The sequence below is a fragment of the Acanthopagrus latus genome, chromosome 6, assembly GCF_904848185.1.
Source record: "Acanthopagrus latus isolate v.2019 chromosome 6, fAcaLat1.1, whole genome shotgun sequence".
Classification (NCBI taxonomy): Eukaryota; Metazoa; Chordata; class Actinopteri; order Spariformes; family Sparidae; genus Acanthopagrus; species Acanthopagrus latus.
The window spans coordinates 9,454,279-9,480,140 of record NC_051044.1 but is presented as its reverse complement, the minus strand read 5'-3'; the positions used below and the strand labels follow the sequence as shown (position 1 = coordinate 9,480,140).

General features: G+C 41.0%; 2 protein-coding genes and 2 non-coding genes across 4 annotated transcripts; 2 read left to right on the top strand and 2 right to left on the bottom strand.

Annotated features, from left to right (window-relative positions):
* Positions 1-98: 98 nt before the first annotated feature.
* On the bottom strand, positions 99-12,824 carry LOC119020662 (nuclear factor of activated T-cells, cytoplasmic 2-like). Its single transcript, XM_037100155.1, has 10 exons — positions 12,168-12,824; positions 9,259-10,240; positions 8,973-9,150; positions 8,232-8,434; positions 7,156-7,328; positions 6,812-6,952; positions 4,819-4,874; positions 4,448-4,580; positions 2,249-2,935; positions 99-759 (listed from the first exon to the last, which is right to left on the bottom strand). The coding sequence occupies exons 1-10, from the start codon at positions 12,289-12,291 to the stop codon at positions 713-715; spliced, it is 2,724 nt and encodes a 907-aa protein (XP_036956050.1). The 5' UTR covers positions 12,292-12,824; the 3' UTR covers positions 99-712.
* A 1,695-nt stretch (positions 12,825-14,519) lies between these two features.
* Positions 14,520-14,592, top strand: trnat-ugu. Its single transcript has one exon. It is a non-coding gene; the product is annotated as a tRNA-Thr (tRNA).
* Positions 14,593-16,230: 1,638 nt separating this feature from the next.
* trnat-ugu lies at positions 16,231-16,303 on the top strand. The gene has a single exon. It is a non-coding gene; the product is annotated as a tRNA-Thr (tRNA).
* A 1,893-nt stretch (positions 16,304-18,196) lies between these two features.
* LOC119020664 (1,25-dihydroxyvitamin D(3) 24-hydroxylase, mitochondrial) lies at positions 18,197-25,504 on the bottom strand. The gene is made up of 12 exons (XM_037100159.1): positions 24,997-25,504; positions 24,632-24,822; positions 24,445-24,538; positions 24,226-24,319; positions 23,461-23,552; positions 23,037-23,148; positions 21,725-21,870; positions 20,756-20,922; positions 20,137-20,215; positions 19,667-19,864; positions 19,406-19,517; positions 18,197-18,505 (listed from the first exon to the last, which is right to left on the bottom strand). Exons 1-11 carry the CDS (start codon positions 25,252-25,254, stop codon positions 19,407-19,409), a joined length of 1,542 nt encoding a protein of 513 aa, XP_036956054.1. The 5' UTR covers positions 25,255-25,504; the 3' UTR covers positions 18,197-18,505; position 19,406.
* Between the last annotated feature and the right edge of the window lie 358 nt (positions 25,505-25,862).

The window sequence follows — 25,862 nt, the reverse complement described above, 5'->3', positions numbered from 1 at the left end:
AAAGGTGGCAGTATCTGAGACATATGAACAAAGTAAAACAGTATGACATTGTGTTGTCTTTTAAGGTCAGTTTGTTTATTCAGTTTACTCATCAATAAAAATGAAGGGAGTTTGTTTATTTAATTCCCAAAATGTGTTTATTATGTTCAGTCTTCTGATTAACATTTCTACCCCAACACTAGAGCTTTAACACAAAGGCAGTTTTAGAATATTTATATAAGTAATTCCTCAACCCATTCCTGCTCTTGATGAAAACACACAAATTAATATAAACAGCATTTATTTAATAAAAAATATTGTATACATGCTTTAAAAGAGAAATTGTACAAATATATGAACAGACAGAATTCAAACTGGTTAAAAAAAAAACAACCTAAAGATGCATAATATACGGTATGACACATGTTCTATTATCTTTGCTAAGGCTCAAAAATAAGGCAATATTAAAGGCTAACAAAGAGTGGACTTGTATTTTCATATGAAATGCTGTAGCTGTGTTTGGAATGTGAATCACTCTACATTAGCCTATAGTGGATACGTTTCTACTGCTTTCCTTAAATATCTGCCAACAATTTGGTTTACAACTTCACAAGTACAAAACTTCTTCCAAGACAATCAGGACCTTGTGCTCATATTTAGTCCACCTTTTAAGCTTACTGCTAACCAAGCTTTACATCGAATGGATATCAGGGCAGCTGCAGGTCTCCAAGGTTCATTCGCCATTGTGGCCTCTCAGGTCTCTTCTTATGATGTCATTGACTGGAAAACATTACAGACAGGAGTGAGCAACTTTAATGGTCACAGCAAGCAACACTAATAAAGTGAAGCAATATGCATTAAAATATATATATTTCATAGGAATTAATTTTTAATTTGTCATATTTTATATGCATACATTTGTATAATTTGTCAAAGCTCTGATGCAAAAAAGAGACCAATAAATGATGTTTTCACCTCTACCAACCTTGGTTAGATTTGTTTGAGGGTCGGGAGCTTATGCTGTGTACTTTTATTTTTAATACTACCAGAGGGAGTCGCCAAAGTCAGTTATTAGGTGGGGCATTCTATGCTTTTATTAGAGAGTAAAGTCAAAAGATAACAGGAAATGAGGAGGGAGATATATGGGTATTGCAACAAAGGCTGCCAAAGCCATTGAAGCGCCCCCAGAAATGTTCTAGTTTCATACATAAATTAGTCAGATGATGACTTGCAGGCTTTACTTAGTGATGATGTCAAGTTTTGCAATTACATTAAAGGCCACTAGGTGTCCCTATTTTATTTAACACAGATTTATGTGCAGTAGTTTTTGGACTGATTACTGGCAGATTTGCGTTGCACTTGAATCTTCTGACAGAAGAATAAATAGTGTTAACACAGCAGTGTATCTTGGTTAAATTGCTCTGATGCTCAGTAAAACAGATTGTTGCAGTTACCCAATCATTCCCTATTACTCTAGTGTGTATGACATACCAGTACAAAGAGCATTTTTTGACCACAGATGTTTCTGTATGTATTTGCTAACACACAAAACTTCCTGTTCTGGTCTTCCATCACAGAGGTAAAAACAGCTTGTTTGCCCCACGGCAAGCACAGTGCAACATGTTAATGTCGTTTCTTTCTCTATTACCATCCTCAAAACCATAAGGAATCAAAAGCAAGTTGTATTAGATTTGATTTAAGTGAGTCAGGGCGCACACACAGAGACCTGCTGTGTGTTTGAGTTTGTGTGTGTGTGTGTGAGAGAGAGAGAGAGAGAGAGAGAGAGACCAAATAAGACAGAGGAGTGGATAGAAAGCCTGACAGAAAACCACAAGCAAGGATTTGCAAGCATACAGTTGCATTGTGCTCATATGCATTTGCACACTGGACCACAATTACTCATCCCCCAGGCTTCAACATGTCAGTTCATCGTTATAGTTTGTATGTTTTTCTTGGTATATTTATTTATTTATTTATTTTTGTGAAAGATATTTAAAAACTTGGCAAAATATTCCAGTGATCTGTTGTTTTGTCAAGTACTTTTTAAAACCAAAAACTGAAGCAGGGAGAGAAAGAGTTGCAATAGAAACCAAATAGACATACGCAAGTGTTACATAATAAAATATAGAGCATAACAACTCACCGATAAAGGCTGGGGAATATTTGAAACTAACTAGTTGCTATGATCCTAAACTCGGCGTTGAGTTGGCCTGCTTGTTGCATCGTCTGTGATCCCTTTAGGAAATCAGTATAAAACAGTGATACTCACCATCCTCCAGGTAAGCATAGCGAAGGTTCTCTTGTTTTACTGTGACCCTCTCTGGTGCCTGTTCCTCATAGTTTCCTCTTCCAGGGCTGATCTGGTTCAGACACTGCATGCTGGGCTCCACTCGGCCTACGGGCTTAGGGGCTTGAGCTTGAGCTTGAGCTTGAGCTTGAGCTTGAGCTTGAGTGTAGATGTACCTCGAAGGTGGTGACTTTCCTAGTGGCAGTGCTGTCTGCACAAAACTCTGATGTCTTGACATCAGACAGGCCTCAAATGAATCACCGACGTGAGGACCCTGGCCCAATTTGGCCAAAGAGGCCCTGGCACTGACACACTGGCTGGGAGTGGAGGCAGGGTGGGAAGCCATTGGGGAACCACCAAGGAAGGCGGCACCACAGTTGCTGTAATGTTGGTTTGCAGTGTGGTACAGCATGGAGTTGTTGATGAGAGTGCCGTCTCTGGACTGGTAATAGACTGGTTGGTCGTCCAGTTGGTCAGTGGTTAACACGTGGGCTCTGGCGTCTACAGTGGTTAGATGGTACAGTGTTGGAGAAATATTCAAGGCTTGAAGGTTGCTGTCCTGCTCCAGGTGGTGATGGAGTGACTTCATTGACAGGCCAGTCAAAGCCTGTTTGTCTGAGTAGCTGTACGAATTCAACTGGTAGTCCTCTAGTGGTTCTGTTTTAATAGCTAGAATACAAAAACAAATATCATTTGACCATGGAAGATGATCTTTCAAACTCGTTGCACATCATAGCATCACTACGAAAAAGGGGGAAAAATTAGCCTGTTCAACTGAGTGCCATGTTTCCATCACAGATAGTCAGAGCTGGAGCCGATAAATACCCCGACTACTGCAGAGTCTTTTCACCCAGGAATGAATGCTGATTGTACCCTTTCCCACAAAAGACAGTCAGATATTACGTTGTTTTATTTTGTCAGGTGTCTAAGGAGTTCACATAAACAAGATTCATGCTAGCATCTCTGTGAAGCTGTTCTTAGGCACAGTGGCTCTAAAAATCATTGCTAAGCTTCACTTGCGACCATCCTCACAATGTTAACACACTGATGTTTAACCAGCAGTATTGACTGGGTTCACCATCTTACTTAGCTTGTTAACATTTACCAATAACCACTAAACAGATCAGCACTCATAACCAAAGCACTTGGAAATTTAAATAAAAAGTGACAAATGGTTCTGATCATGACACTAGAGGGAAAGTCAGGACATTACCAGTGTCATTCTGATTCATCCCTTGGTGACCATGAACAAAATGTCATGACAATCTAGCCAGTGGTTAAGGTAGTTTAGTCTGGACCAGATTTGTGGAGCTATTAACTAAAGTCCAACAGCAATAGAGTCGTGCTGCTGGCCTCACTGAAAATATCACAGAGGCCTGAGATCTTAAAGCCACTTGTTAATTTCCTCCAACATGTCATTATCTGATTCTTTCATGTTAGCACTTAGTGTTGCCCTTTGTTCCCTAAAATGCTTACCAACACAAGTGTGTGTCTGCATTTTGGCTGTGGGTATGACTTTGACTGTGGGTGGATAGTACTAGTGAAAACGGTTGCTGAGACAGATGTTTTCTTTTTATAGCAAGTGAGGGTTGTCCCCCTACACAAAAAAACTGTATTGTGGCCTCAGTTTACTGCTTACAGCTTTTGATGACTGATTCATTTCCTCTGATTGGTACTGATTTCTTGTAAAATGGAACAACATCAATGTAAATGAGTATCAAAAAGATGGACCTTGTAGTAGCTTCTCAAGCAACTGTGTTAAACTGTCTTCAGCCTGAGATGTTCCTTTGATTGTACAGCAGTTAGATCTAGTGTGATTGAAGTGCTGCTGTTTCCTCTATTCTTTCCTGCACGTCTGACCTAGTAGCCAACACGGATTAGCAACATCCTGACCTGTTTAACTTTCCGTTTTTCATGCACTAGCATCAACTTAGGTTCAAATGCACATTATGTGTGTTGTATCAAGTCTTTAAGCATAACGTTTGTGTTGATAAAGCTTAGAATGACATAATCTTACTTCTCCAGCCTTGTATTTATCCCATAAGAACCCATGGTGACACGCTTGTAATAAACACTTATGTGTTAACTGCTGACCCCCGGGTGGAAACTTTTGACCTTTCAGTCTCCTTCTGAAAACAGCCCTCCTCCTGTACTTGAGCAGAGATATTAAGATATACGTACCTATCACTGGAGTGTAGATGAAGTGCTGAGGCTGACTGCGTTTCTTCTTCCCATTGATGACATAGAAGTTGACCTTGGCTGGGTGGGAAATGGTCTGGTCTCGATAGGGAGGTACCTCAACAAACAGCATATTCTACACGGGGGGATTGTGAGACAACAGAAAAAAAGTTCACACTTAGTGATGAAACAGAGACTTGTGTGTTTCATAGCATCAAGTCAGCAAAGTGTGGTCACAGGCTTTGTGTTTTGCTTTCAGTTTTAAGTGACTTGGTCACATTGCCAGACAATGTACAAAAAGTACATAATTGGTTATGTAATATTGTGCTTCCTGCTTAACACATGTCAGTACAGATTGGTGACAGTTAACTCACAGCTTGCGTCTTGTCTCTATCCACAGTAGCCTCCATCTCCCAGATTTGTTGCCCATCTGAAAGCAGAAGGAATAAAGTACAGACATTAAAACAGAGGAGGTCTGAAGTAGTAGTTTGACATTTTATTTTCTCCTTTTCCCTAACAGGAGAAGATCGATACCACTCTCATGTCTGTACAAAAATCCTTCACTCTAGGTTTCAGAGGTGCATGTAAGCAGATTTTGTTGCCATCGGCAGGAAGTTTCCCGTTTCCAGTCTTTGTACAATGTTAAGCCAACTGGCTGCAGCTTTGTATTTGTCGGAAGTATGACTTGTATTGGCCTTCTTATCTAACTCTCATGAAGGGAAGATTTCTGATCAGATGAAGATGAATTTGTGAGAAATCAGACACTGTCAGTCCTTTTTCTTAAGTGTGTGAAAACATTCATGCATAGACAGTAGAAAATACGTTTTTCTTTTATGTCTGGTTAAGTGTCTCATTCCCACCTCACTTTTTACCTGCTGTTTCTGTTTTCTACCCACGCTTTGAAAAAAAAAAAAAAAAGAAGAAAAAAAAAACCTAGCCTCTGCTCCGGGTCTGAATCTTTATCAGTCTCTCTAACCACATCCTGTTGCATAAAACCCCACGCCAAGCAACAAGGAGGCTTTACATGCAGTCAACTGTACCCATCCAACACTCAAACCATGTAACCCAGCAATTCTTGTGTGGGCAGAGTGAGCGACACTGAGGTGAGAAATTTCCGTGTAGAAATAAATAAAAGTTGTCACCGTCAGTAAAACAGCAAAACGTTTATCCTAATTGCTTGTTTTTCAAGAGTTTGAAAGTGGGGGCTGAAGGAAGCGGTACGTCACTGAAAGTAGATGTTACCCAGGCAATATGCAAATACTCTGAAAGTACAAATACTACATGAGTAGGTGGATGAGTTCGAGCAGGATATTAGGAGGCCATAGAGGTGTCTGACTCTTGCAAAATATACAAGTCTATTTTAATCAAACACATCCGCTTGAAGTTCAAATATACACACACACAACAATCACAGGTCAACATAACACAGTGATCAGAAGTTTTGATAATATCTAGATGCACAACATTTGCGTGTTAAAGGAATAGTTCCACCTTTTTGGAAATGCACTTTTTTGCCTACTTCCCTAGAGGCAGCTCAGAAGATCAATACCACACTTATGTTTGTTAAGAGAATATTCAGCTACAGCCAGGATCTAGTTAGCTTAGCTTAGCTTAAAGTCTGGAAACAGGAGGAAACGGTTAGCTTGACTCTCTATGATACATATAACCCTCCGTAACAAACCCTCTTGTTTTTTGTAATTTAACAATAACGTTCTAACTCTTCAGTTTGATGCCACTTTCATATCTGTACAAGAAACATGATAGTTAGCTTAGTTTAGCATAGCATAAAACCTGGAAAATTGGGAGATTAGCTAGCCTGACCCTGTTAAGGTAGAAAACCCACCTAGCAGCACCCCTAGCCTACCCTTAACCACAACCACAACATGTCGTTTTTGCTTTGTTTTCCGCAATGACCTAACTTGCTTTAAATATGTTGGCTAGCCGATTTTGCGATCTAGCCTGGCTCTGTCTGAATGTGACAACGTCTGTCTACCAGTTTTTTTGATGAGAGTTAGAGAGGAAATTTGTTGCTATTTCTTGTCGGGCTGTACTGACTTCCTGTGGATTATTGAAATATGACATAACAATGAGCTTTAGAGTTGCTGGTGGGCAGATATTTGTACCTTTTGGCAGCGCCAGGCCAGCTTTTTGTGCTACGCTAAACTAACTGGCTTCATTTTTACTGTACAGTCATGAGAGTGGTATCACTTTTCGCATCGAACTCTTGGCGAATAAGCACATTCCCAAAAGGTCAAACTATTCTTTCATATCCAATATCATGTTGTTGCTCATCTAAAAAATATAATCAGAGAGCAAACATCTCATGACTAGAAGATTAGACAAGTGACAAAAATCACGCTTCCTCACCTTGTGTCTTTTCTGAGAATATCACTTTGGAGTCAGGTGTGAAATTCTGTCCAGTAAGGACCATTTGCTGACCGCCATGTACTGAGCATCGATCCAGATCCTGCCTCTCGACCGCGGGGAGCTCCTGAGCTGTGCGCTGGGCTGAGTGGATGAGACACAGATGTATTTAACACCAGACAGTACTGAAAAACACATTGAGTGCTGCTTTTGAATTAAAATTCAGTAAGATGAAGATATCTACATATTCTTAAACATTAAGTTTACACATACGGAGACAAACAATAGTATAAATAAATTAAGATAAAACTTTAGTTCTACAATATTGGAGATGAAAGTCTCCTTACAGCATTCAATAGGCTCAGAGGCAACTTGAAGGGATGTGATTTGGCCTCCAGGTTGAGGAATGTGGACACGGAACACCAAACGAACACGTGTGTTTTTTCGTCCAATGTCCGTCTCACCGTTCCTCAACTCGATATCGGCGTTTCTCAGCTTCAGGATTCCTACACAGTCGATACTGTGAAATGTAAGAAAAGTAAGATAAGATAAAACGTGTTCTGAAAATAGGTTGATATTGATCTGTTGGGAACCTCGTCAACGTTTTTTCTTCTAAATCTGACTGTTTCTACAGCTGATATAATCTGATGTAATCTTTTTCTCTTTTGATGAATCATTCTGATCAAGAATATGTTTTATTCTACTGTTTTTTGTTTTTTTTAGGGATTCATCATGCGTCAGATTTATGAAAGCTGCTGTAGATTGACAGTTTTTTCTTGGAAGAACCCTCTGGCACACAGGAAGTGATGCATTTTATGTTTCCACTGTGTTGCACCAGCAGCATGCAGGGAGTCAAAGCAACAAAAATCATGAGCCGCAAAAGTTCCTATGGTTGAAGAGCACAGAAACTCAAACCTTATCAATTAAAAATCTAGACAGAACAGTATTTACTGAAATACTTTTAATTTTAATTGACTTGAATATTTCCATTAATGCTTCTTCTTTTCTACTGATTTCAATGTTTTACAGCTCTACATTTGTCTCACATTTTTCTTTATATTTTACTCTGCAGATTAAGTCCTTTTAAGCACAATACATACAAATAGCTTATATAAAACTATTTTTTGGCATGAATTAAACAACATAATATAAAGTACAGCTGAAATGATCAATTAATTAGTCAAATCGCTGAAAATAAAAATGCAGAAAAAACTATTTTGATGATCGTCGAAAGGTAAAGGATCTGAAAACTCTCGCTATCAATGTTCAGTTTATCAATGTGACTGTATGTTTAAGTAAGTTTAGGAGGGTTAGGATAGGAGGATAGGCCATAGGTGACTGACTAATTAAATATTCAAAGCATTTGTGATTCCTGTGTGAAATCTTTGGTGTATGTATCCCACAGTCTCTCTGTGCTACTCACACCACTCTCATGTGGTTCTTGGGCTCCAGAGGGATCTCCAACAGTTTGGTCCCATTGGTCATCCTCTCCATACTAGGCGTGGTGACGGTCTTCCCGGTGATGCGATGCACCTGGTAGAAAGCGTGCGGCTTCAGCAGCCTCTCGTCGGCTGTTCCTATGAAGACCTGCAGCCCCAGTGGAGCCGTGCCTTGGTACCCATGGAGCTAGTAATGGCAACAAAGGGGATTAAATGCACGCTTCACACTGAATTAAACCAACTATAATGCCATTAATATCCATGGCTGCAGAGAACAAATGTACCACTGCACAACAAATCTTGTCTCCCTGTGGGGGTGATTTCCCTTACACTATCTAACTTGCTTAGCAAGAACACTGCTTTGCATAGTCTGTTTGTGCAACAGTGCCAGAAATCCAACAGTAATGGCTCATTATTGAACTCACCCAAGCAACAAATGAACCAGATCCATGTACCAATGCTTGAATGATGTGCCTGATTTGTGACTATGAGGGTATTTAGCACTCTGAAACATTGCAAATCCTAATAATTTGTCCTCGTGGGAGTCGTGACATGATTCTCTTCTCTTCTATTCATTTGCATGACTGTCGGGCTTTACATAAACACAACATAATCCAGGAAATACCATCCTGTATTTGCAATCTCTCCTGCGACTTCATTTTATTCTTGCTGATTTTCCATTCTTTGCACACCCCCACCCTCCAGGCACAGAACAAACAAAGCACCTGAACTTCCGGATGCCCTCCATTAGATGTCTTCACAGCCCCGCGACTTCCCTCTGTCTCATAGTGAGCTCTGTGGTGGGATCTGGGCTGCTGCTGGATAAGAAGCTCATACTGACCGGACTTACTGGGCAACGGCCACTCTAAAGATGGAAGTGGGGCTGGAGCCACGGGCAGAGCACTGGAGGAAGGACAAAAAGAGAGAAGGTCAATAAGAGGGAAACCTCATTTGTGCTCATTAGCAAGACTTAAATGCTTTCTATGTAATGAAAAAGTACAAATAAAACACCTGAATGCTCCTTGGTGGATTGTATGAGGAGGAGGCCACACAGTTGGGAGCATATAGAAGGTTTCAGACTTGACTTCAGGTCCTGTCCTGCCCATCCTCTCCTGCTCAATGGCCCAGTCGTACCCCTCTCTGTGCACACAGTCCAGCCTTTGAGCCTGCACATGTGCATCTCTCACCACTGCAGCAGGCACCACTCTGGGCTGACTGGAGGTGAGGCTGTTCGGCATCTCCTCCAGGCCCAGGGAGCATGCCTGGACTTGGGGCTGGAACTCAGCTTGAGCCTGAAGGTAGAAGGTCCCCTGCTGCTCATGAGACAAGGGGATGGGGCTTGGGCTGCGAGAGCGCTGCTTGACGGGAGTGCCTCCTTGATAGGGATTGGTCTGGTCATAGGAGCGTTTTCCGTGCGGTGAGGCAGAGCGTGACCGCTGGTGAGGGATTGATGACGCGGGTTGTTGGTTCTGGGGCTGTAGTAAGGTCTCTTCTGTTATGCTGTTGCGAGGTGAGGCTCCTGGAGAGGAGTGGGCAGAAGAAGTGTGGATACCTTGGAGGACTGGACAGAGGTCTAATGCAGACAACCCCACGTTACAGCCTCCGACTGAAGGGGAGACGCACGGTGAAGCCACAGGAGAGTACGCCTCTGCAGGCCAGCCTGTGGACGAGTTACTGCTGGCTGGGCTCACGCAGTCCCTGTAGGCACCCAGAGCTTTGGTGCCGGGGCTCGGGTCCAGGGTGTGAGAGCTGAGAGAGTCACCCGACGTGACGGTGATCTCAATCCTGGGGCTGGGAGCAGGGATGTTCCCTGGTCTTGTTGTCAGCCCCAGGGAGTTAAACACCGCCCCTGACAGTTGCTCTGTGGTGGGGCTGTGAGAGAAGTCCTGACTGGAGGCCAGCTGGTTGGAGCTGGAGATGTACGACGAAGCGTGATGGTCGACCACCAGCAGGGGAGGCTGGCTGTTGTTTTGCAGGAGAGAACCTGAGTCATCTGTTTATAAGAGAAGTCAGGATTAATAATTTGTGTGTCCAAAGAGACAAGAGACATGTTTCAATTCATAAAAACCTATTTAAAGATACAGAATCCATATACTGCTGGACTTACGAGTACTGGGGGCTTCAACTTTACACATTACACTTGTGTTAGTTTCATACTGGACCACTGACTGGTTTCAGACTACTTGTCTATTCGGTCCATTAAGACCACAACCTCACACCGCAAGTCAGTGGTGGGAACAGTACTGAGAGCATTACTGAAATACTACTCATTTGTAAGTTAAACTACTGGTTTTGAATAACACTTCAGTAAAACAAATATGTTTTCTCAAACACTACTCAGAGTATTAGTTACTTCTTAACAATTGATGTTTCATGGATTATAAATAACTTTCAATCAAGAGTTTTTTTCTGTTTCTCCAAATCTTCAAATTACTATTAACTCCAGCTATGTTCTGGTCTGTGGTCACCTCTCCAGACCTGAGCCTGCTGCAGAGTTTAGTGTTTTTTGTCTGAATATCAGGGTTTTTTCATCACCCTGCTTGCCATCACTGGCTACCAAAATGCAGATGAAAGGTTTAGAAATTATTTAAAAATTTACTCAGCCCTCAATGGTGATTTTAAAAGTAACTGAGCAGATGACATGGTGTACTTCATGCTTAAAAAGTACAAGTAGCCCCCCAAAAATGACTTAATTACAGTAATTGAAGTAGTAAGTAAGTAGTTACTTCCATCCCTCCCTTACTGAGGGCCTCGGGACAGACGCTGATGGAGGCTCTCCTCTAACACCACGTTACATCACATTTGTCTCACTGATACATTAACGCAGCACATGTTTGGATCATTATGTCTGCGCTGCGGACGTTTGCGAGTGTTTTTATTTTAAAAACAGATACATTTCACATATTCTCACATATTTTTTAAATACAAAGCAAGTCTTGACAAACTTCCTATTTACTCTAAAACCTGAAATGTGAATCACAGTCTTCATTCTCTTGGCGTTTTACAGTTTGTTGTTCAGAACTTAACTGGGAAAAGAAAACTTTCAGGTCTTCGGCAACGACTGCATTGAACAATCTACTGACTGAGTAAACTTCAGAATACTGAACAGCTTTAAAACTATGGTGATATCAATGGAGAATGTCTGATTATTTGACTGTGCTTTTTCTGTTAATATGCTGTTGTAACTCCATGTTGCTGACCAGAGATCTGGGAGCTCAGTGGGACTAACCTGGTTAAATAAATGCTAAAAATTTACATTTAAAGAACTAGATTTTTCATATTTTTAACATTTTTTTTATATTTATGAATCTTGACCTTTGTGATACTTAGAGTTCTTTTTCTTTTCTCTAACTATTTTCTCTGTAATGCATCAAAATGCCACTACATATTGATTGTGTTTGAAAACCTCCAGAACAACAATACGAGTCTTTATTCTGGCTGCATCGTCTTGTGCATCCACGTGTTGAATTCATATTTAAGCTGAGAGAAACCGAGAAACTTCCCTCCTTCAACACATTTAATGTGTCATCGTGCAAATACACAATTCTTCACGTGGACCTCAAACATCCAAGTACCAAGGAGAAGGAGAAGAGGAAGAAGAAAAGCACATTTTTTGAGAAGAAGACTTCAAACTTTAACTTTCATTCACTTGGCGCTCCAACAAACTGAGAGTCTAGCTGATTTCCCTGTCTGACATAATGAAGTGAGAGAGGGGGACTACAGTGTAACATCAGTACCTGACAGCTGAGTGCCTACAGGTGGATAGCCCTGAAGCCTTTTTACTACAGTGAAACACAAACTCAACAAAAAGCCACCATCCTTATACGTTTATAATAACATATGCTACTAAAAAAAAACACAATATAATGAGTTTGTTAAGCAAATATTATGTTAAAGCATTATAACTGTTGCATACACACCTTTATGGACAGGGAAATCCTCTCCAGATGAGTTGTACAGAAACAGGTCGGAGAAGTCCAACTCCTCCTGACTGATGTCCTCCTCACCCAGGCCCTCCGCGAGCCCCAGACCTTCAGAACTCATCTCCACCTGTCAATATTATTATTTTTTTTTTTAAAAAGAACTTTCGACGAGTAAATCCTTTGTATTAACTTTCAAACCTTCAAAAGCTGTATGCTTTAGAAGAAGAATTAAAGAAACCCAATGATGTATTTTCAGATTTGTTTTGTTTTGTTAGAAGAAAAACAGGCAGCTGCTCAAATAAAACATCCAACAGCACGACGTGAAGAACGAGCAGAGACGGACGCTTCCTGTCACTGCTGATGGTGACGAGCAACAGGAGGTGTGTGTGCATGCGTGTGTGTGTGGCTGCCTCATTTCCTCCTGTGTGAACCAACAAAAGTCACAGTATACCTAAAACCAGAATGTTGCTGCAGCAATGTTTTTCTTTTTTTCGTAACAATATCAAGACATCTAAATGTTGTAATAATTTCCAATAATAGTCTCATACATTTTTATTTTTTTTGTTTTTCAGCTTTGTGATTGTTTGTTTTTCTTCTTCTGTTGTGGGTGTGGCTCTTGATCTGTGTGCTGAGCTAACACAAACGTTGCTTTTTACTCTTCCAGGCACAAATAAAGTTTTTCTAAGTTGAATTTAATTCCTGTTGGGTCACATTTAAAGGGGCACTATGTAATTTTGGAGGAGAAATTCAAACTCTGACTTTTGATATTTTCAATATTAATGAGGTAATGATATAAATTATTTATCTTTTGTTTCCATAACTCAAGCTGTTCTCAGGGGAAGATAAGCTCCCCAGAACCACTGTTTGGAGCCATAAAGGTGGCAGGGTCTGCCACATGTAAACAAAGTACGGCATTGTGAACCCTTTTTGTGTTTATTCAGTCATGAAGACAAGGAGAGTTTGTTTATCTAATTTATTTAGGCATAAAAAGAACCAGTCATTAAAGATATTCCTCCACCGATTAGAATATATTCCACATAACCACATGGTGCACCTTTAAAGCAACATTATGTAACTTTGTTTTACCTTTAAAGGCATAGTTTGATGTGTGGTTGCATTAGGTACTTATTCCTATTCGGTGTATACCTCCAGGAGATGACTGTCAGCTCTCCCTTGAAAGCGATGAATAATGGCCTTGCACTGAAGGCTGTACTGTCAGAAACTTTGGGGGAATTGGCTACTTGAGAGACTGGTTCAAGCCCAGACAACAGGTTGAGCCTGTTGCACCCGGTCAGTTTGCTGTTCAGCCTCACACTGGCGTGCATGATTCAGTTGTCGACCTAGCATCGTGTTTGTTGATTTGTTGATTCTCCTGCGCCTTTAAAGAGGCTTGTTGGAACCTCTGTGATGTATTGGAAGCCCGTTGTTAGTTTATGTTAGACGGGGGAGACATTATGTTACAATCTGCTCATATACAGCCAATTAAAAACTTATTATACGTGTTCATTTTTATAAATTGCTACTTAGAGTCCCTTTAATACCATTCCAGCACTTCTAGTGAGTCAGAGGCTGCACAGGATTGCTGATTTGTTCATTTGTCTCCCCATTTCTCACTCTGTGTACCTCAGATTTTCCATTTAAATCTGAGTTTTGCCACCTGCAGAGCCTCTTTGGTGACTCTGCAGTGGTGTATTAGAGTTGTGGGGGTCGGACTACAGGGGTACCGGGAACAGTTGGGAAAACTTTATGCAACGGTGCAGCAGGAACCATCTGCTCCTAAATTTAAACGACCAAGGAGATGGTGGTCGATTTAAAGAGGATGAGAACTGTGACCGAGCTCATAAACATCATGGGTGAGAAGGTTGGAATCTTTAAACACTTAAAGTACTTGGGGGCAGGGGGCAGGGGGGTGGAATGAGCAGATCTTCTGAGAAAGCTCAGATTTCTCAATGTGTGCAACAAGATGCTGAGACGTTTTGGCCACTAGGTGGCAGTGTTGTACTATTGCTTTCCACCAGTGGCTGGTTGTTTAAAGCGTCAGTTCCTCTACAATAAAAAATATACATACATTGTATGTTTTTCACTTATCTGTTGTTGTTAGAAAAAGATCAGATAGTTGTAATATATTTATCCATAAGCTTGCAGGTACAATTTGATATAATACATAGTTGCTGTCTTATTTGATGCCGTGTCAAACTGATTGATTCTGACACTTGTTTCTGTATTATCTGTCATTGTAACCCTGGATCCATCCCTTTGTCTGGATCTGCACCAAAAGTCTCATCCTCCATCCAAGGATAATCTTCTGTTAGGAAGCAGAAAGATTTATGCATTTTGTTTCTGATTTGTGGCTCTATAGCTCAGTGGTTAGAGCACTGGTCTTGTAAACCAGGGGTCATGAGTTCAATCCTCATTAGAGCCTTAGCATTTCTTTAAGTTTGTCCTTCTGTTGTTTAATAAAGATATCTCAACTAAAGTGCAAAAAAAAAACCACATTTCATACATGTACAGAATCATGCATTCAGTGTAAGTTTCAAAACTACTAAATAAATACCATCAGAGATAATTATCAATCAGTTGGTTGAATTAGCCCTTTAAATTATTACAGACTGAAATGTATAAACACATTAGTCCCATTCATATCTGCCCTCTTTAATGGTCAGTACACCCATGTAGTGCAGTTTTCTGTACTTCTTGATCTTCTCATGTGTCCCTGATGATGTTTTAATTCATTTCTAGTGTCGACACAGATCTATGTTTCGATATAAACTCCGATATGTTTCATCCGAGAGGCTGCGTCATTCCTTCTGACTGGTGAAGCCTCTTTAACTGGAGGCATTTTAACCTCTCCTGACTGGTTCACGTGTCGATGTCACCTGAGGTCACATGTGAGTCTTTAGGGCACATGGCAGTCATGTGAGAGTCATTGAGTCCCATGAATCAAGGTGTGAATTTGTGTGAAACTGCCAGTGAGTGGAAGTCAGGACAACGAACGTGAGAAGCTTTTTAAATCTACAAGCCACTTTAAACCAGTCTGAACACTGCTGCCCTCAAAGGAGCATCTCCTGCCCTTAAGATCAGGAAGAGAACAGTGGTGGAGGAAATAGTTTGATTATCAGGACCACAATGTAAATGTCGTCTATCACAAAAAGAAGCAAGTGAAAGCACATAGATATCAGCAGCAAAATGTACTTAAAACTCCCAGTAAGTAAAACTGATTCATTTTCCAGTATAGGTAAAACACAGTACACAGGCAGCTGCATTCAGTTGTTGCAAGAACAATTTATTCTTACACATTTATTGAGCTGTAATTCACATATGACTATGGCAGGTGGGTGCCAGTGATATATTTCCTGTTAACTTGGTATTTTTAAGACTAGATTCTCGTTGTTGTATAGTTACTTTGTCCCTTTGATGGCGAATACTCATTTATTCTAAACTACTGAGCTAAGGTATAGATCTTTTTAAATGAAAACTGATCCTAGAACAGAGATGTTTGAGATCACATGTGTCCTTATTTCTGGATTAATCCACACACCACTTTTGTTGTAAATGCCAGTGTAATTAATATAATTTCATCTACTATATGATATACATTACTTTAAGTAGAGCTAGTTTTTTTGAAGTTGTTATGAAGCTTTGATAACCGGAATTTCATAACATTGCTCTTCAGTGGTCTTTGTATCTTACATGAATATTCAGAGAGTGACTGAAAAAAGTATTTAAAAGGTTGAAAATCTCTCTCCGTTTTATTTTGGTAACACATCTCATTCCAACCATAGTAACATGACGTATGAGCTCCTAAACTCGTAACTCACTTTCTTAACATAAGCGGCCCTGTTTACCTCAGTGTACAGTAACAGTAGACAATGGTATTATGTAACATGATTTTGAGATTGTAGAATTAGGTCAGCACACTCTTTGTAACAATGATCTCGCCTCATTATTAAACAGCAGCAGCAGTTGATTAGATAAGGTTTAAAACAAACTGAGATGGATTCAATTGTCCATTATCCATCAATAGTCAACCGAACATATGCATTAGGGTACTTCGTTGCAAGGCTCTATAGCTCAGTGGTTAGAGCACTGGTCTTGTAAACCAGGGGTCGTGAGTTCAATCCTCACTAGGGCCTAAAGTTTGCTTCAAAATGCTCCTTCTGGCTCAATATAAGTTCCTTTCACTGGAAAAACTGTTTCTTGCACCAGGCCTCTCTCATCGCTGCAATGGCATTCTGAAAATGTAAGTTGTATTGTTCTAATCCATTACAATTTAAAGTCCTAAATTCATAATTGAAATGTATTCAATTCAATTCAAACTTTAAAAATCATTGAGGTTTCCCTCATTTGCAGTGATGCCAATATTCAAAAATATGCAGATTTTAAACATTTCATAGGAACAATATCTAGTAAAAAAACAGTTGCACACTGAGTTGGAGTGTCTTGAGAACATTCCATGTATTCTGTGCACAAAAACTAAAGGCAGATTAAAAAAAAAAACGTATATGCTTTAGTGTTCCCAGCAAAATTTTTACATATTGCTGCGAACACAAGTTTTGTCAGCAATATATACATACAGGGGACCGTGACTTGCCAAAATCTGAAGGATCAGAGGATCCAGGCCTGTGAAGCCATGCGAGAGACAGGGAAAGTCACATCACCTTATAATCTGCTGACATATGGCAATATAAACTGATTCTTACTTGGAGCCCGTCAGATCTCTGTCACGACTGCTGTGGAGTGTTCATAGCTGAACTGCGACATCTTCCGGTGCCTGCTTGAAATTCAAGAAACTCAAGCAGGTCTAGTTGCCTCCGTATAACACTTACGTATCTTTGAGCTGATATTCTCAGTTGAAATTAATTGTTGGTTGAGATTGTATAGTGAAACATGCTGACCCTCGCTGATTATTAAACTTCAATCATGTATTTGCATCATTGCATCTGTTCTAAATGAACCGTAGCATTGATTATATGTGTTTTGTGGTTCTATACCTCAGTGGTTAGAGCTCTAGTCTTGTAAGCCAAGGGTTGTGAGTTCAATCCTCACTAAGGTTTGTTTTCTCTCAAAGTGGGTACTCCGTCCTGTTAGTGTGGATAGGTTTGTATGTGATTGAAGGAACTAGTGTGTCATTCCTCTCCAGAGGGGAAGGGACACCAAAGCTAAAACTACCCAATACTGATGTTTTATCTGCAACTATTCAAGCAAATATGCAAAATTGTTCTCAGTTTCCGTACGTGATGGTTGTAAATGAATGTTTTGGACTGAAAGACTAAAAGTAATAAATTTAAAGCATTCTACTCTAAATCTTCTACCTCTGACATTTATAAACTTTAAACAAAACAATTTGTCAATTAATCCACAAAAATAAATCTGTAATGAAAATAAGCCTCAGTTAGAGCCATGTTTGTAATGCTGTAAAGCACTTTGGACTATTTATTGTCTGATAGTGAATACATTCAGATCGTCGGGCCTCTAAAATACATCAAATAAACCAGTCTGAAGAGAAGAACTCGTAACTCATGTCCACCTTGTGATGAGGGCGTCACAAGTAGATGTCTTGTTGCTTTAAACAAGGTTGTGAAACCCTGATCGACACAGAAAATACATTATTCTAAACAGATGTGACCACTTTTTTGAAACAAAGTATTAATGAAGAGCTTGTCTAATAAAGAAAAGCGAGCTAACTACATTCACACATAGCTACAGTAAGAAAAACTAAGCTTTTTAATACTTATTTAGCTCTTTTTCTTAAATCTGTAAAAACTTAAGATCACCCAAAGATTCTAATACCAAGACTTGGCAATGAACACAGGCGTCGCTTTGACACATTTATTAATGTATTTATTTCAGTGAATAAAATATGTCTCTAAATAAAACAATGTACAATATTACAATATTATAATTGCACTTTATATACACATTGAAAAATAAACAAATGTGTGACCTATATATATATATATATATATATATATATATATATATATATATATATATATATATATATATATATATATATATAACAAAGAAAAAGCAAAAAAGTAATAGTTTGACATTCACAAACATGACGTGAGGACATTACATTAAGATTTTAAGGACAGCTGCCTTGGTACAATATTCAATTTGTACATAACAACTGGTATTTTGGTCAGTCATTAACAGTCATAAGTAATAGTTGTTTTTTTTTAAATACGTTTGAGGTATTTATGGCATGATTGATAATTTCTTTGTCTTTTCTATTTACAGAGCAGCAATACAGGGAGTCACTGGACCGTCAGGGGCCGTTGGTAACAGAGGTATCATCTCGTCACTACATCCAGAAGAGATGAATGTGGAGCCTGAGACGGAGGGAAGAAGATAAATCATTAGTTAAGTAACATTTTAGTTACCTATTCATGGTGTGGTGGAGAGTGAGATGAGAACATTCATACCGCCTTAATGTCTGTTGGGTTAATGTGAGGCTACAATCAGTAGTCTGTTAGCTTAGCTTAGCTTAGCTTAGCTTAGTTTAGCTTAGCTTAGCTTAGCACAAATACCAGAAACAAGGGGAAACTGCTAGCCTGGTGGTCTAAAAGGGTTCCAAGTGTAGTTCATAATAACTAATTGACATATCTTGTCCGATACATGTTCCTCCTCAAGCATAATAATTAATGTCGCTCCAGTAACATCATTGAATCTAACCAGTCATGTAGCTTTCGTTGCTGTTTTGTAAATTTCAATTATTGTCCTCCATAATTAAGAAAATGTTGACTACGCAATGTAATGGATGTAAAACAATGAAACCATCAGTGTTAACACTGGTTCTCTAAAAAACTCACTAAGGACAGATGACAGGCGATCCTGGTGAAGAGTTTATACCCTGAAGAAAATGGATTCCACGTCTTTACAACAGCGACACCAACAATAATACTACTTGGAAACACTAGGGGGGGAAGTCTTCTGTTGCCACTTGATTAGGCTATGACATCACAACAGCTACCTGGTCAGGTTAAATGATGGTCCTGGAGCAACATTAACTATGATGTTCTACAACAACACCAACATGGCGATGCACTGATCCGAAACCCTGACAGATATGAGAGTGTTATCAATCTTCTCATCTGAAACAGACAGCGAAATGACCCAAAATCTTAAACTAGTGTTCTTAGATTATTTGACCGAAAAGCTAGGTCTGGACCTGCTCCAATTAAAAGGAAAAAAAATTCAATTAACTTGACTTAAAAAAGTGTTTTCCTCACCTTATCTCTTGATGAAGGCCACTGGCAGTTCTCTGCTGGGAACCAAAAGTCCTGAATGGATCACGTCGAGCGGCTCGTTATCTGTTGCCACGATCTCGTAGTCTCTGACCAACTGTAAGACAGATTCAATTAGTCAATTAAACAGACTAAGTCTGTCAGTAGTGATATAAATCTGGAAGAACCAGCTACCAGTACACTGATTCCATGTGACTGTACTGATCTAATTGAGTCTGTAAGGCGAACTGAACGGTCTGATCTTACCCAGCACATGGCCAGCTGCAGCTGCAGCTCTGCCAGCCGTCGGCCGATGCACATCCTCTTTCCGATGCCAAAGGGAACGTGGGCGAAGGGGTTGATGGAGCAGTTCTCCCGCAGCCAGCGCTCAGGTTTGAACTGCGTCCTGTCGTCAAAGTACTCCTCATTGGAGCCCAGTGCGTGGAAGTTAATCATTAAAACTGTCTGTGAACGAAGGAAGAAAAACAATTAAAGCTTTCCAAACTTAAAAACTGCGAAAAGTCCAATAATGACCTTGTTACTGTAAGTCTGATCCTTCTGTGCATTTTTGCTGAGTTGCACATGCTACTGTATTAGAGTTGCTCCATTTAGACTTTGTACAGTGTGTGAGCGGGGTTTTTATAACATACTTCATTCAGACATCCGTCGAATGTAAATTAATACAGGACTATAATCTGCTCATGTCAGGTGTATGGTAAACTAAATAAGCCACTTACTCCTTTGGGAATGGCATAATCTCCCAACACAGTGTCTTTGTCCAGGGTCCTGCTGGTGAACGGGACTGACGGCGACAACCTGAAAGAAGAAAGCATATGGAAATATGGCCTCAGTGAAGCTGTAGCAGAGCAATGACACACATATCTAAGCCGTTTAACGGGAGCTAAACATACTCCGATGATGTGCGATATAATCTCCAGTCGGGGGGTCATGTACATTCCCTGGCTGATGTGGTTATGGTATTAGCCTTAAGTAACATGTCAGACAACTTGTGACTGCACGAGAAGAAGGGAGAAAGTGGACCATGTAAGGGTTAGGGGAAGAGATTTGAACGTGACCACATGGAGGATTTTTAAGCTGGGACGATTGGTTGTTGCTGGTCATGCCACCGTATCTCATGAAGCTTGTTTTCGAGCCAGTCATGTGTGTGAGTTTTGCCTCTTAATCTCCGTGGGTCAAATCGGGAAGTCTGACATGAAACAGAAAAATCTCATTTATCGGTGGGATGTACAGCTACAGCTATTTTTAGCTGTCACTGCGGTCTTGTTTGTCTACCCGCTAATTATTTCTCACACTAGCAGGCAGGAGCTCGGAGCAGCTGACCCTGTCTCACTGTACCTCATAGACTCCTTGAGGCAGGCCTTGAGGTAGGGCATGCTCTTGAGGTGCTCCCCACACGGGTCCTCGCCGGGAGCCACCACCGCTCTAATCTCCTCCAGCAGCTTCTTCTGGGCGCTGGGGTTACGTGACAGGTTGAAAATAGCCCACAGCATACTGTTCGCGGTCTGAGAAAGGTAAACACGGTAGGAGAATAGAGGAAAAGAGAGGGAGAGAGAGGAGAGGAGATGTCACTTAGTAAGGCGGCTACTCTAAGTGCATTCCTCCGTGGGGTCCTGAAAGGAGCTGAGGAATGTTTGGAGTTCCTCAAAGGCTCCTCAGTTACATCCACACCACATTCATTTTCCGCTTTGAAGGACTGTAACTGCAGCACCTGTTTGTTTTAGAGGCTGAACAGGGGCTTTTTTTTCTCTCTCATTCTATCACTACTCGAAGGAAATTGGGCGAAAGGTAAAACCCTTAAAAGTTTGACCCGTGCTCATAGCTGCATGCATGATGCTGTGCGGCAACTGTGATGAGATAATCTTTTTATTTTTAGTTCATGGAAATACACATATTTGCTTTCTTAGATAGTCAGGTGAAAAGATTTATGCCACTATTATACAGTATCTGTTCATTTACAAGACGTGGCTATAATGTTTGTGTAGGACACTCAAAAAATTAACATCGCCGGCAGAGTGTAAAGAAACTTTCTTAACAAATGACACCTTTAAGTGTTACACTACAGCAAACGGCTAGTTAGCTCACATGTAGATCAGCCTAAACACTGGAAATGTAGGAGGATTCTGTTACCTGAAGACAGAGCCAGGTTAACTGTTTTAATGCTAAGCTAAGCTAACTGGTAGTAGCTTCACTTTGTGTGGTGTCAATCTTCTCATCCAACTCTCAGCAATGACGCTATAAAGGATATTTCTAAAAATTCCAAAAACTTCTCCAAACTAAAAAATACAGCTTTGTAGTGTTGCTCACCGTCTCAACTCCGCCGATCTGCAGCTCTGTGATGGCTGCGTACAGCTCCTTCTTAGACAGGTTGCTCTGATGTAAGATGTCACCGATTAAGTCGTCAGGATCTCTGTCGGCGTTCCTCTTCAACTTCCTGTCTATGTAGACTTTGGCTGAAGAAACACAAAGAAGTTCAGATAAATATTTAGGCAACACTTTAATGAATCCATGTTCATAGCTCCTTTCAGCTTTCCTCTTTGTCAGTTCAGTTAGTCTGGAAGTTCATGACATTTCATGACAATTTTTTGTAATATGTATATTGAATAATGTGTTTTTTTCAACTGATGCACCTGCATTAATGGAGCATGTTGCTTTACAGTGCTGGTTGTCAGGCCTTTTGACTTTTTTGATCTGGCAACTACAGCGGACACAATGCGCCAAATAAACAATGTGTTGATTGACGAAACATTCATCCACAAAAATGTGATGATCGATGACTCATTTAAGTCATTTATCAAGTAAAAATGCCAAATATCGATATTTAAATTGACGCTTTGGGATTGTAGGTCGGGTCGGCCATCCAAACGCGTCTGTAATTGACGGGTTGGGAATTCTTATAAATAGGACCTTTAAGCCTTCATCCTGGACTCTGAGTGTTTGCAATAAGGATTACGTCAAGAAGGAATTAAAGTCCTTTTCTTTTGCTCTTTGTCTCGTATGATTTACACATTAGATTATGTGAGTGTGGTGGGTTGCAATGCTGACAATTCATGATGTGATGTGTGAAACCGGTTGCGATTCTGATTTGTTCCTTTATTTTTACGAGCATTTATTCTGCTAGAAACATCTGCTGGACTTTATTGAGCCTGATGGTGGTCCAACTTTTGCCTCGGGCTATAGAAAGAATAAAAACTACCTCAAGCAGCATAAAACGTACTTTTTTTGGGGGGGTGGGGGGGGGGGGGGGTGCCATTAAATGTTGGGAGAGTTTATGTTTTATGTGTTTATGCTCCATCCAAATAAACATCACAACCATCGTCATGCTCTACCTCCCTCTTACGCCCCCTCCAAACCCTCTGCTGCTACAAATATTTGGCAGAGTTCTCCCTCTTAGGTCATGCGGTTTACTACGGCTCTGGCTGTCATTTACCCCGAGTGCCAAGTACACAAAAAACACCGAGGCAACCCAGTTCAAATCCACCCACCCTCTGTTCTCGTCTGTCAGTCTAAGTATTGGCTGACTGGAAGTGGGCTCAAACTGGTTTGTGTCTTCGCAGAGACATGGAGACAGACTGTACCAGAACTTTGTGAAATGAGAGTTATCACATAATATTTGTACCTGTGCTGAAAATGCGGTCCCATGCCGCCGTGTGGTCCTGCCATGTCTTGGTGTTGAGGCTCTTGTGGAGCTCGACCGGTGTGACCATCATCATGCCAAATGTGCTCATCATCTACAGGAAGAAGATAAAGAGAAAACAGCATTAGATCTGACCATCGTCACCTCCGCTGAAAATCTTTGTTGGATTCTTGCACCCACTGCCCTGTGAGACCTCTGTGAGCCTCCACTAATCATCTCTGATGATATTGGTTTGCCCCAGAAAATCTCAGTAAATATAGTGAAAGTGTTGCATCCACAGCTGCTGTGAAGCGGATGAACCTGATGAACTACATGTTCAGTCGGTCTCACAGATCTGCAGCACACGCTGCTGCTGCTGCTGCTGCTGCTGCTGCTGTACGGGTGGAATAACAACAGGTGTACTCACTGTTTTCACTGCTGTGATGAAGTTCATGGCCTCCTCGTTGACTTTCTCCTGCAGGAGACCAAATCTCTTGTCGTACAGGACGAGGCAGATGGCTGAGTGACAGAAAAAAGCAAAAGAAAGATTTAAATTTTGATCATTTTAAGAGAACTTGAAAAGAGCAGTCATTTCTTAATGAATTTGTTCTATCTACATACTTGATAAAATGACACAGACTATGTATAAACCTTTGTTAAAGAAACGTCAAGTTGCTTTCCATGCACAGGAAATGAATTTGCAACTGTTTTGATGATCAATTAGTCATTTGAGTATTTTTTCAAGCCAAACATTGCCCTTTTTTTACTCACTCATGATTTCTTTCTACTTCTACTGAATGTCTTTGAGAAAACAAGACATTTTTCGACTTTGCTTTGCTCAAGTTTAGACATTTCATGGACTAAATAACGGATGTAGAAAAACAATCAGCGCATTAATGAGATGTATTTTTATTTTATCTTACTTCTACTGAGTGACTTTGAGCTTCGGGCTGCCTGTCTAACAAAACAAGACACATTAAGACTAAACTTATCTCAACTTTGAGATATTTTGTGGACTAAACAACAGACTTCTACTGTCTTCTACTTCTACCTAATGTCACAAAACGAGACTTTTTAAAGAATTTTAGACATTTTATGGTCTAAACAAGAGACAGAGAAAACAGTCAGTTCATTAACTCGTAATACCAACAAACCCCACATGCGGCTCGGATGAAATAAAAGTCGAACTCACTCTCAAACGACCATTTGTTCAGCTCGAAGTACAAATCTTCAATCTTTCCACTGACGTTCGTTTTCCCGATTCTGCTGACAAAGTCCACCAGCACCTGAAGTCACAGAGGAAAATCCGTCAGTCCCTTTTTTTCCGCGGTCGATTTTTTAAAATCCAACACGAAGCGTGTTTTTTTTTCTTTTTTTTCTTTTTTTCTTTTAACAGTGTCTGATTCCTTACCTCGTTTATTTTGCGGTCCAGCTTCACCACCTCTGTCGGCTTCATGAGCTTCTGCTGGAAAGCGCTCCTCACTCTCTGCCAGTCTTCCCCCTCCCTGCGAGAGCCGGCAGTGTTTCAGATTAGAAATGAACAGATAGATGAATAAAGTAAGACGAGTTGTGGACGGATAAAGGGAGAGTGTGCTTACAGGATGAGGAGACCGTACGCCTCGTCTCTCAGGTCCCTGTATGCTGTCCAGGGTTTGATCTCCAGCCTCTGGGGGTAGCTGCCCTCCTTCCTGTAGAGCGCCTCCAACAAGCAAGGTGCGCCAATGTTCACCGACTCAAACGAGCCCAGCTTCAGGCGGAAGATCTTGCCGAACTTCTTGTGATAATCGACCTGGAAAAACGGAGCCGGTGATCAGATATTTTGGATCAGAACACACTGCGCCTTCTTAATTTATTACTGGGTTATGCGTTTAAAAGCAGAGAAAGAAAAACAAAAATCCATTCCATCTTAAATAAAAGTCAAGTAGAGGGAAAAAAGGTGTGATTTTTAAATGATTTACTGTACCAGTGCCTCGTGCTGTCTTGTCAGTCCTCCCTTGCGGAGGAGCTCCACCAGGCTCCCGACGAGGGGCCAGTTGGTGGGTCCCGGGATCGCGTCCAGGCTGTGCGCTCTGGAGGCGGCGTGAGGGCAGCGCGCCACCTCCACAGCATCCTTCTCCTCCAGGACGCACACGGAGGATGTGGGTTTGAAGTGCTGCAGCCCCACGGACTTCTTCTTCAGCAGCTCCAGTATCTGGGGGACCTTTTGGATCTGCGCCCTCATCCTCAAATCTGTCGTTAGAATAATGTAAATGTCTCTCCGCGGCGGCCCTTCTTCTTTATTATCTTTTTTTGAAGTGGGGTTTGGTTTGAGTGGTGGTGGTGGAGGGGGGGGTTTCTCGTTTTTCTTGGAAGTGTCACACCTTCACGCCAATATATATACCCCGAGAGTGTTTATTCCTGCCGCGCACCGAGCCAATCAGAGGCCGGTCCTGCATGGTGTGGCCGTCGAGCCCACCATTCATTTATGGATCCACGTTGGGAGGATCGCATGACCCCAGGAAGACCGAGGAAGTGCACCCCTCCACCCCTCCTCACCAGCACCACCACCACCACCCCCGCTTTATAAATAAACACACAGGCAACATCGGAGGTGACGCGGTTCGCTTGAACCGTGTTTCAGAGTTTCAGACCTGCGACTAGATGAACCGAAACTTTGGCAGAGCAAATACTACTACCGCACTTCTGCACCGTGGGCAAATATTTGACAGATTGCAGCCTGCGCGCGCGCGCGCGTGTGTGTGTTTGCTTTGTTTGTGTTTTGGAGTGTGTATTCTGTGTTCTGGGCATCTTCAGTCAGATTATACTCATCTGTGCCCATTAAACTCTTAT

Bases quoted from the DNA above. Each gene is read 5' to 3' on its own strand.
- LOC119020664 (XM_037100159.1), bottom strand. From the start codon at position 25,254: ATGAGGGCGCAGATCCAAAAGGTCCCCCAGATACTGGAGCTGCTGAAG. The intron at 20,216-20,755 runs GTACAGTGAGAC...TTCTTCTTTCAG, and splicing joins TGCCTCAAGGAGTCTATGAG to GTTGTCGCCGTCAGTCCCGT. The intron at 19,865-20,136 runs GTAAGTGGCTTA...CTTCGTTCACAG, and splicing joins ATTATGCCATTCCCAAAGGA to ACAGTTTTAATGATTAACTT.
- LOC119020662 (XM_037100155.1), bottom strand. From the start codon at position 12,291: ATGAGTTCTGAAGGTCTGGGGCTCGCGGAGGGCCTGGGTGAGGAGGAC. The intron at 9,151-9,258 runs GTGTTTTATTTG...TCCTTCCTCCAG, and splicing joins ATCCACCAAGGAGCATTCAG to TGCTCTGCCCGTGGCTCCAG. The intron at 4,581-4,818 runs GTGAGTTAACTG...CCCCCCGTGTAG, and splicing joins ATAGAGACAAGACGCAAGCT to AATATGCTGTTTGTTGAGGT.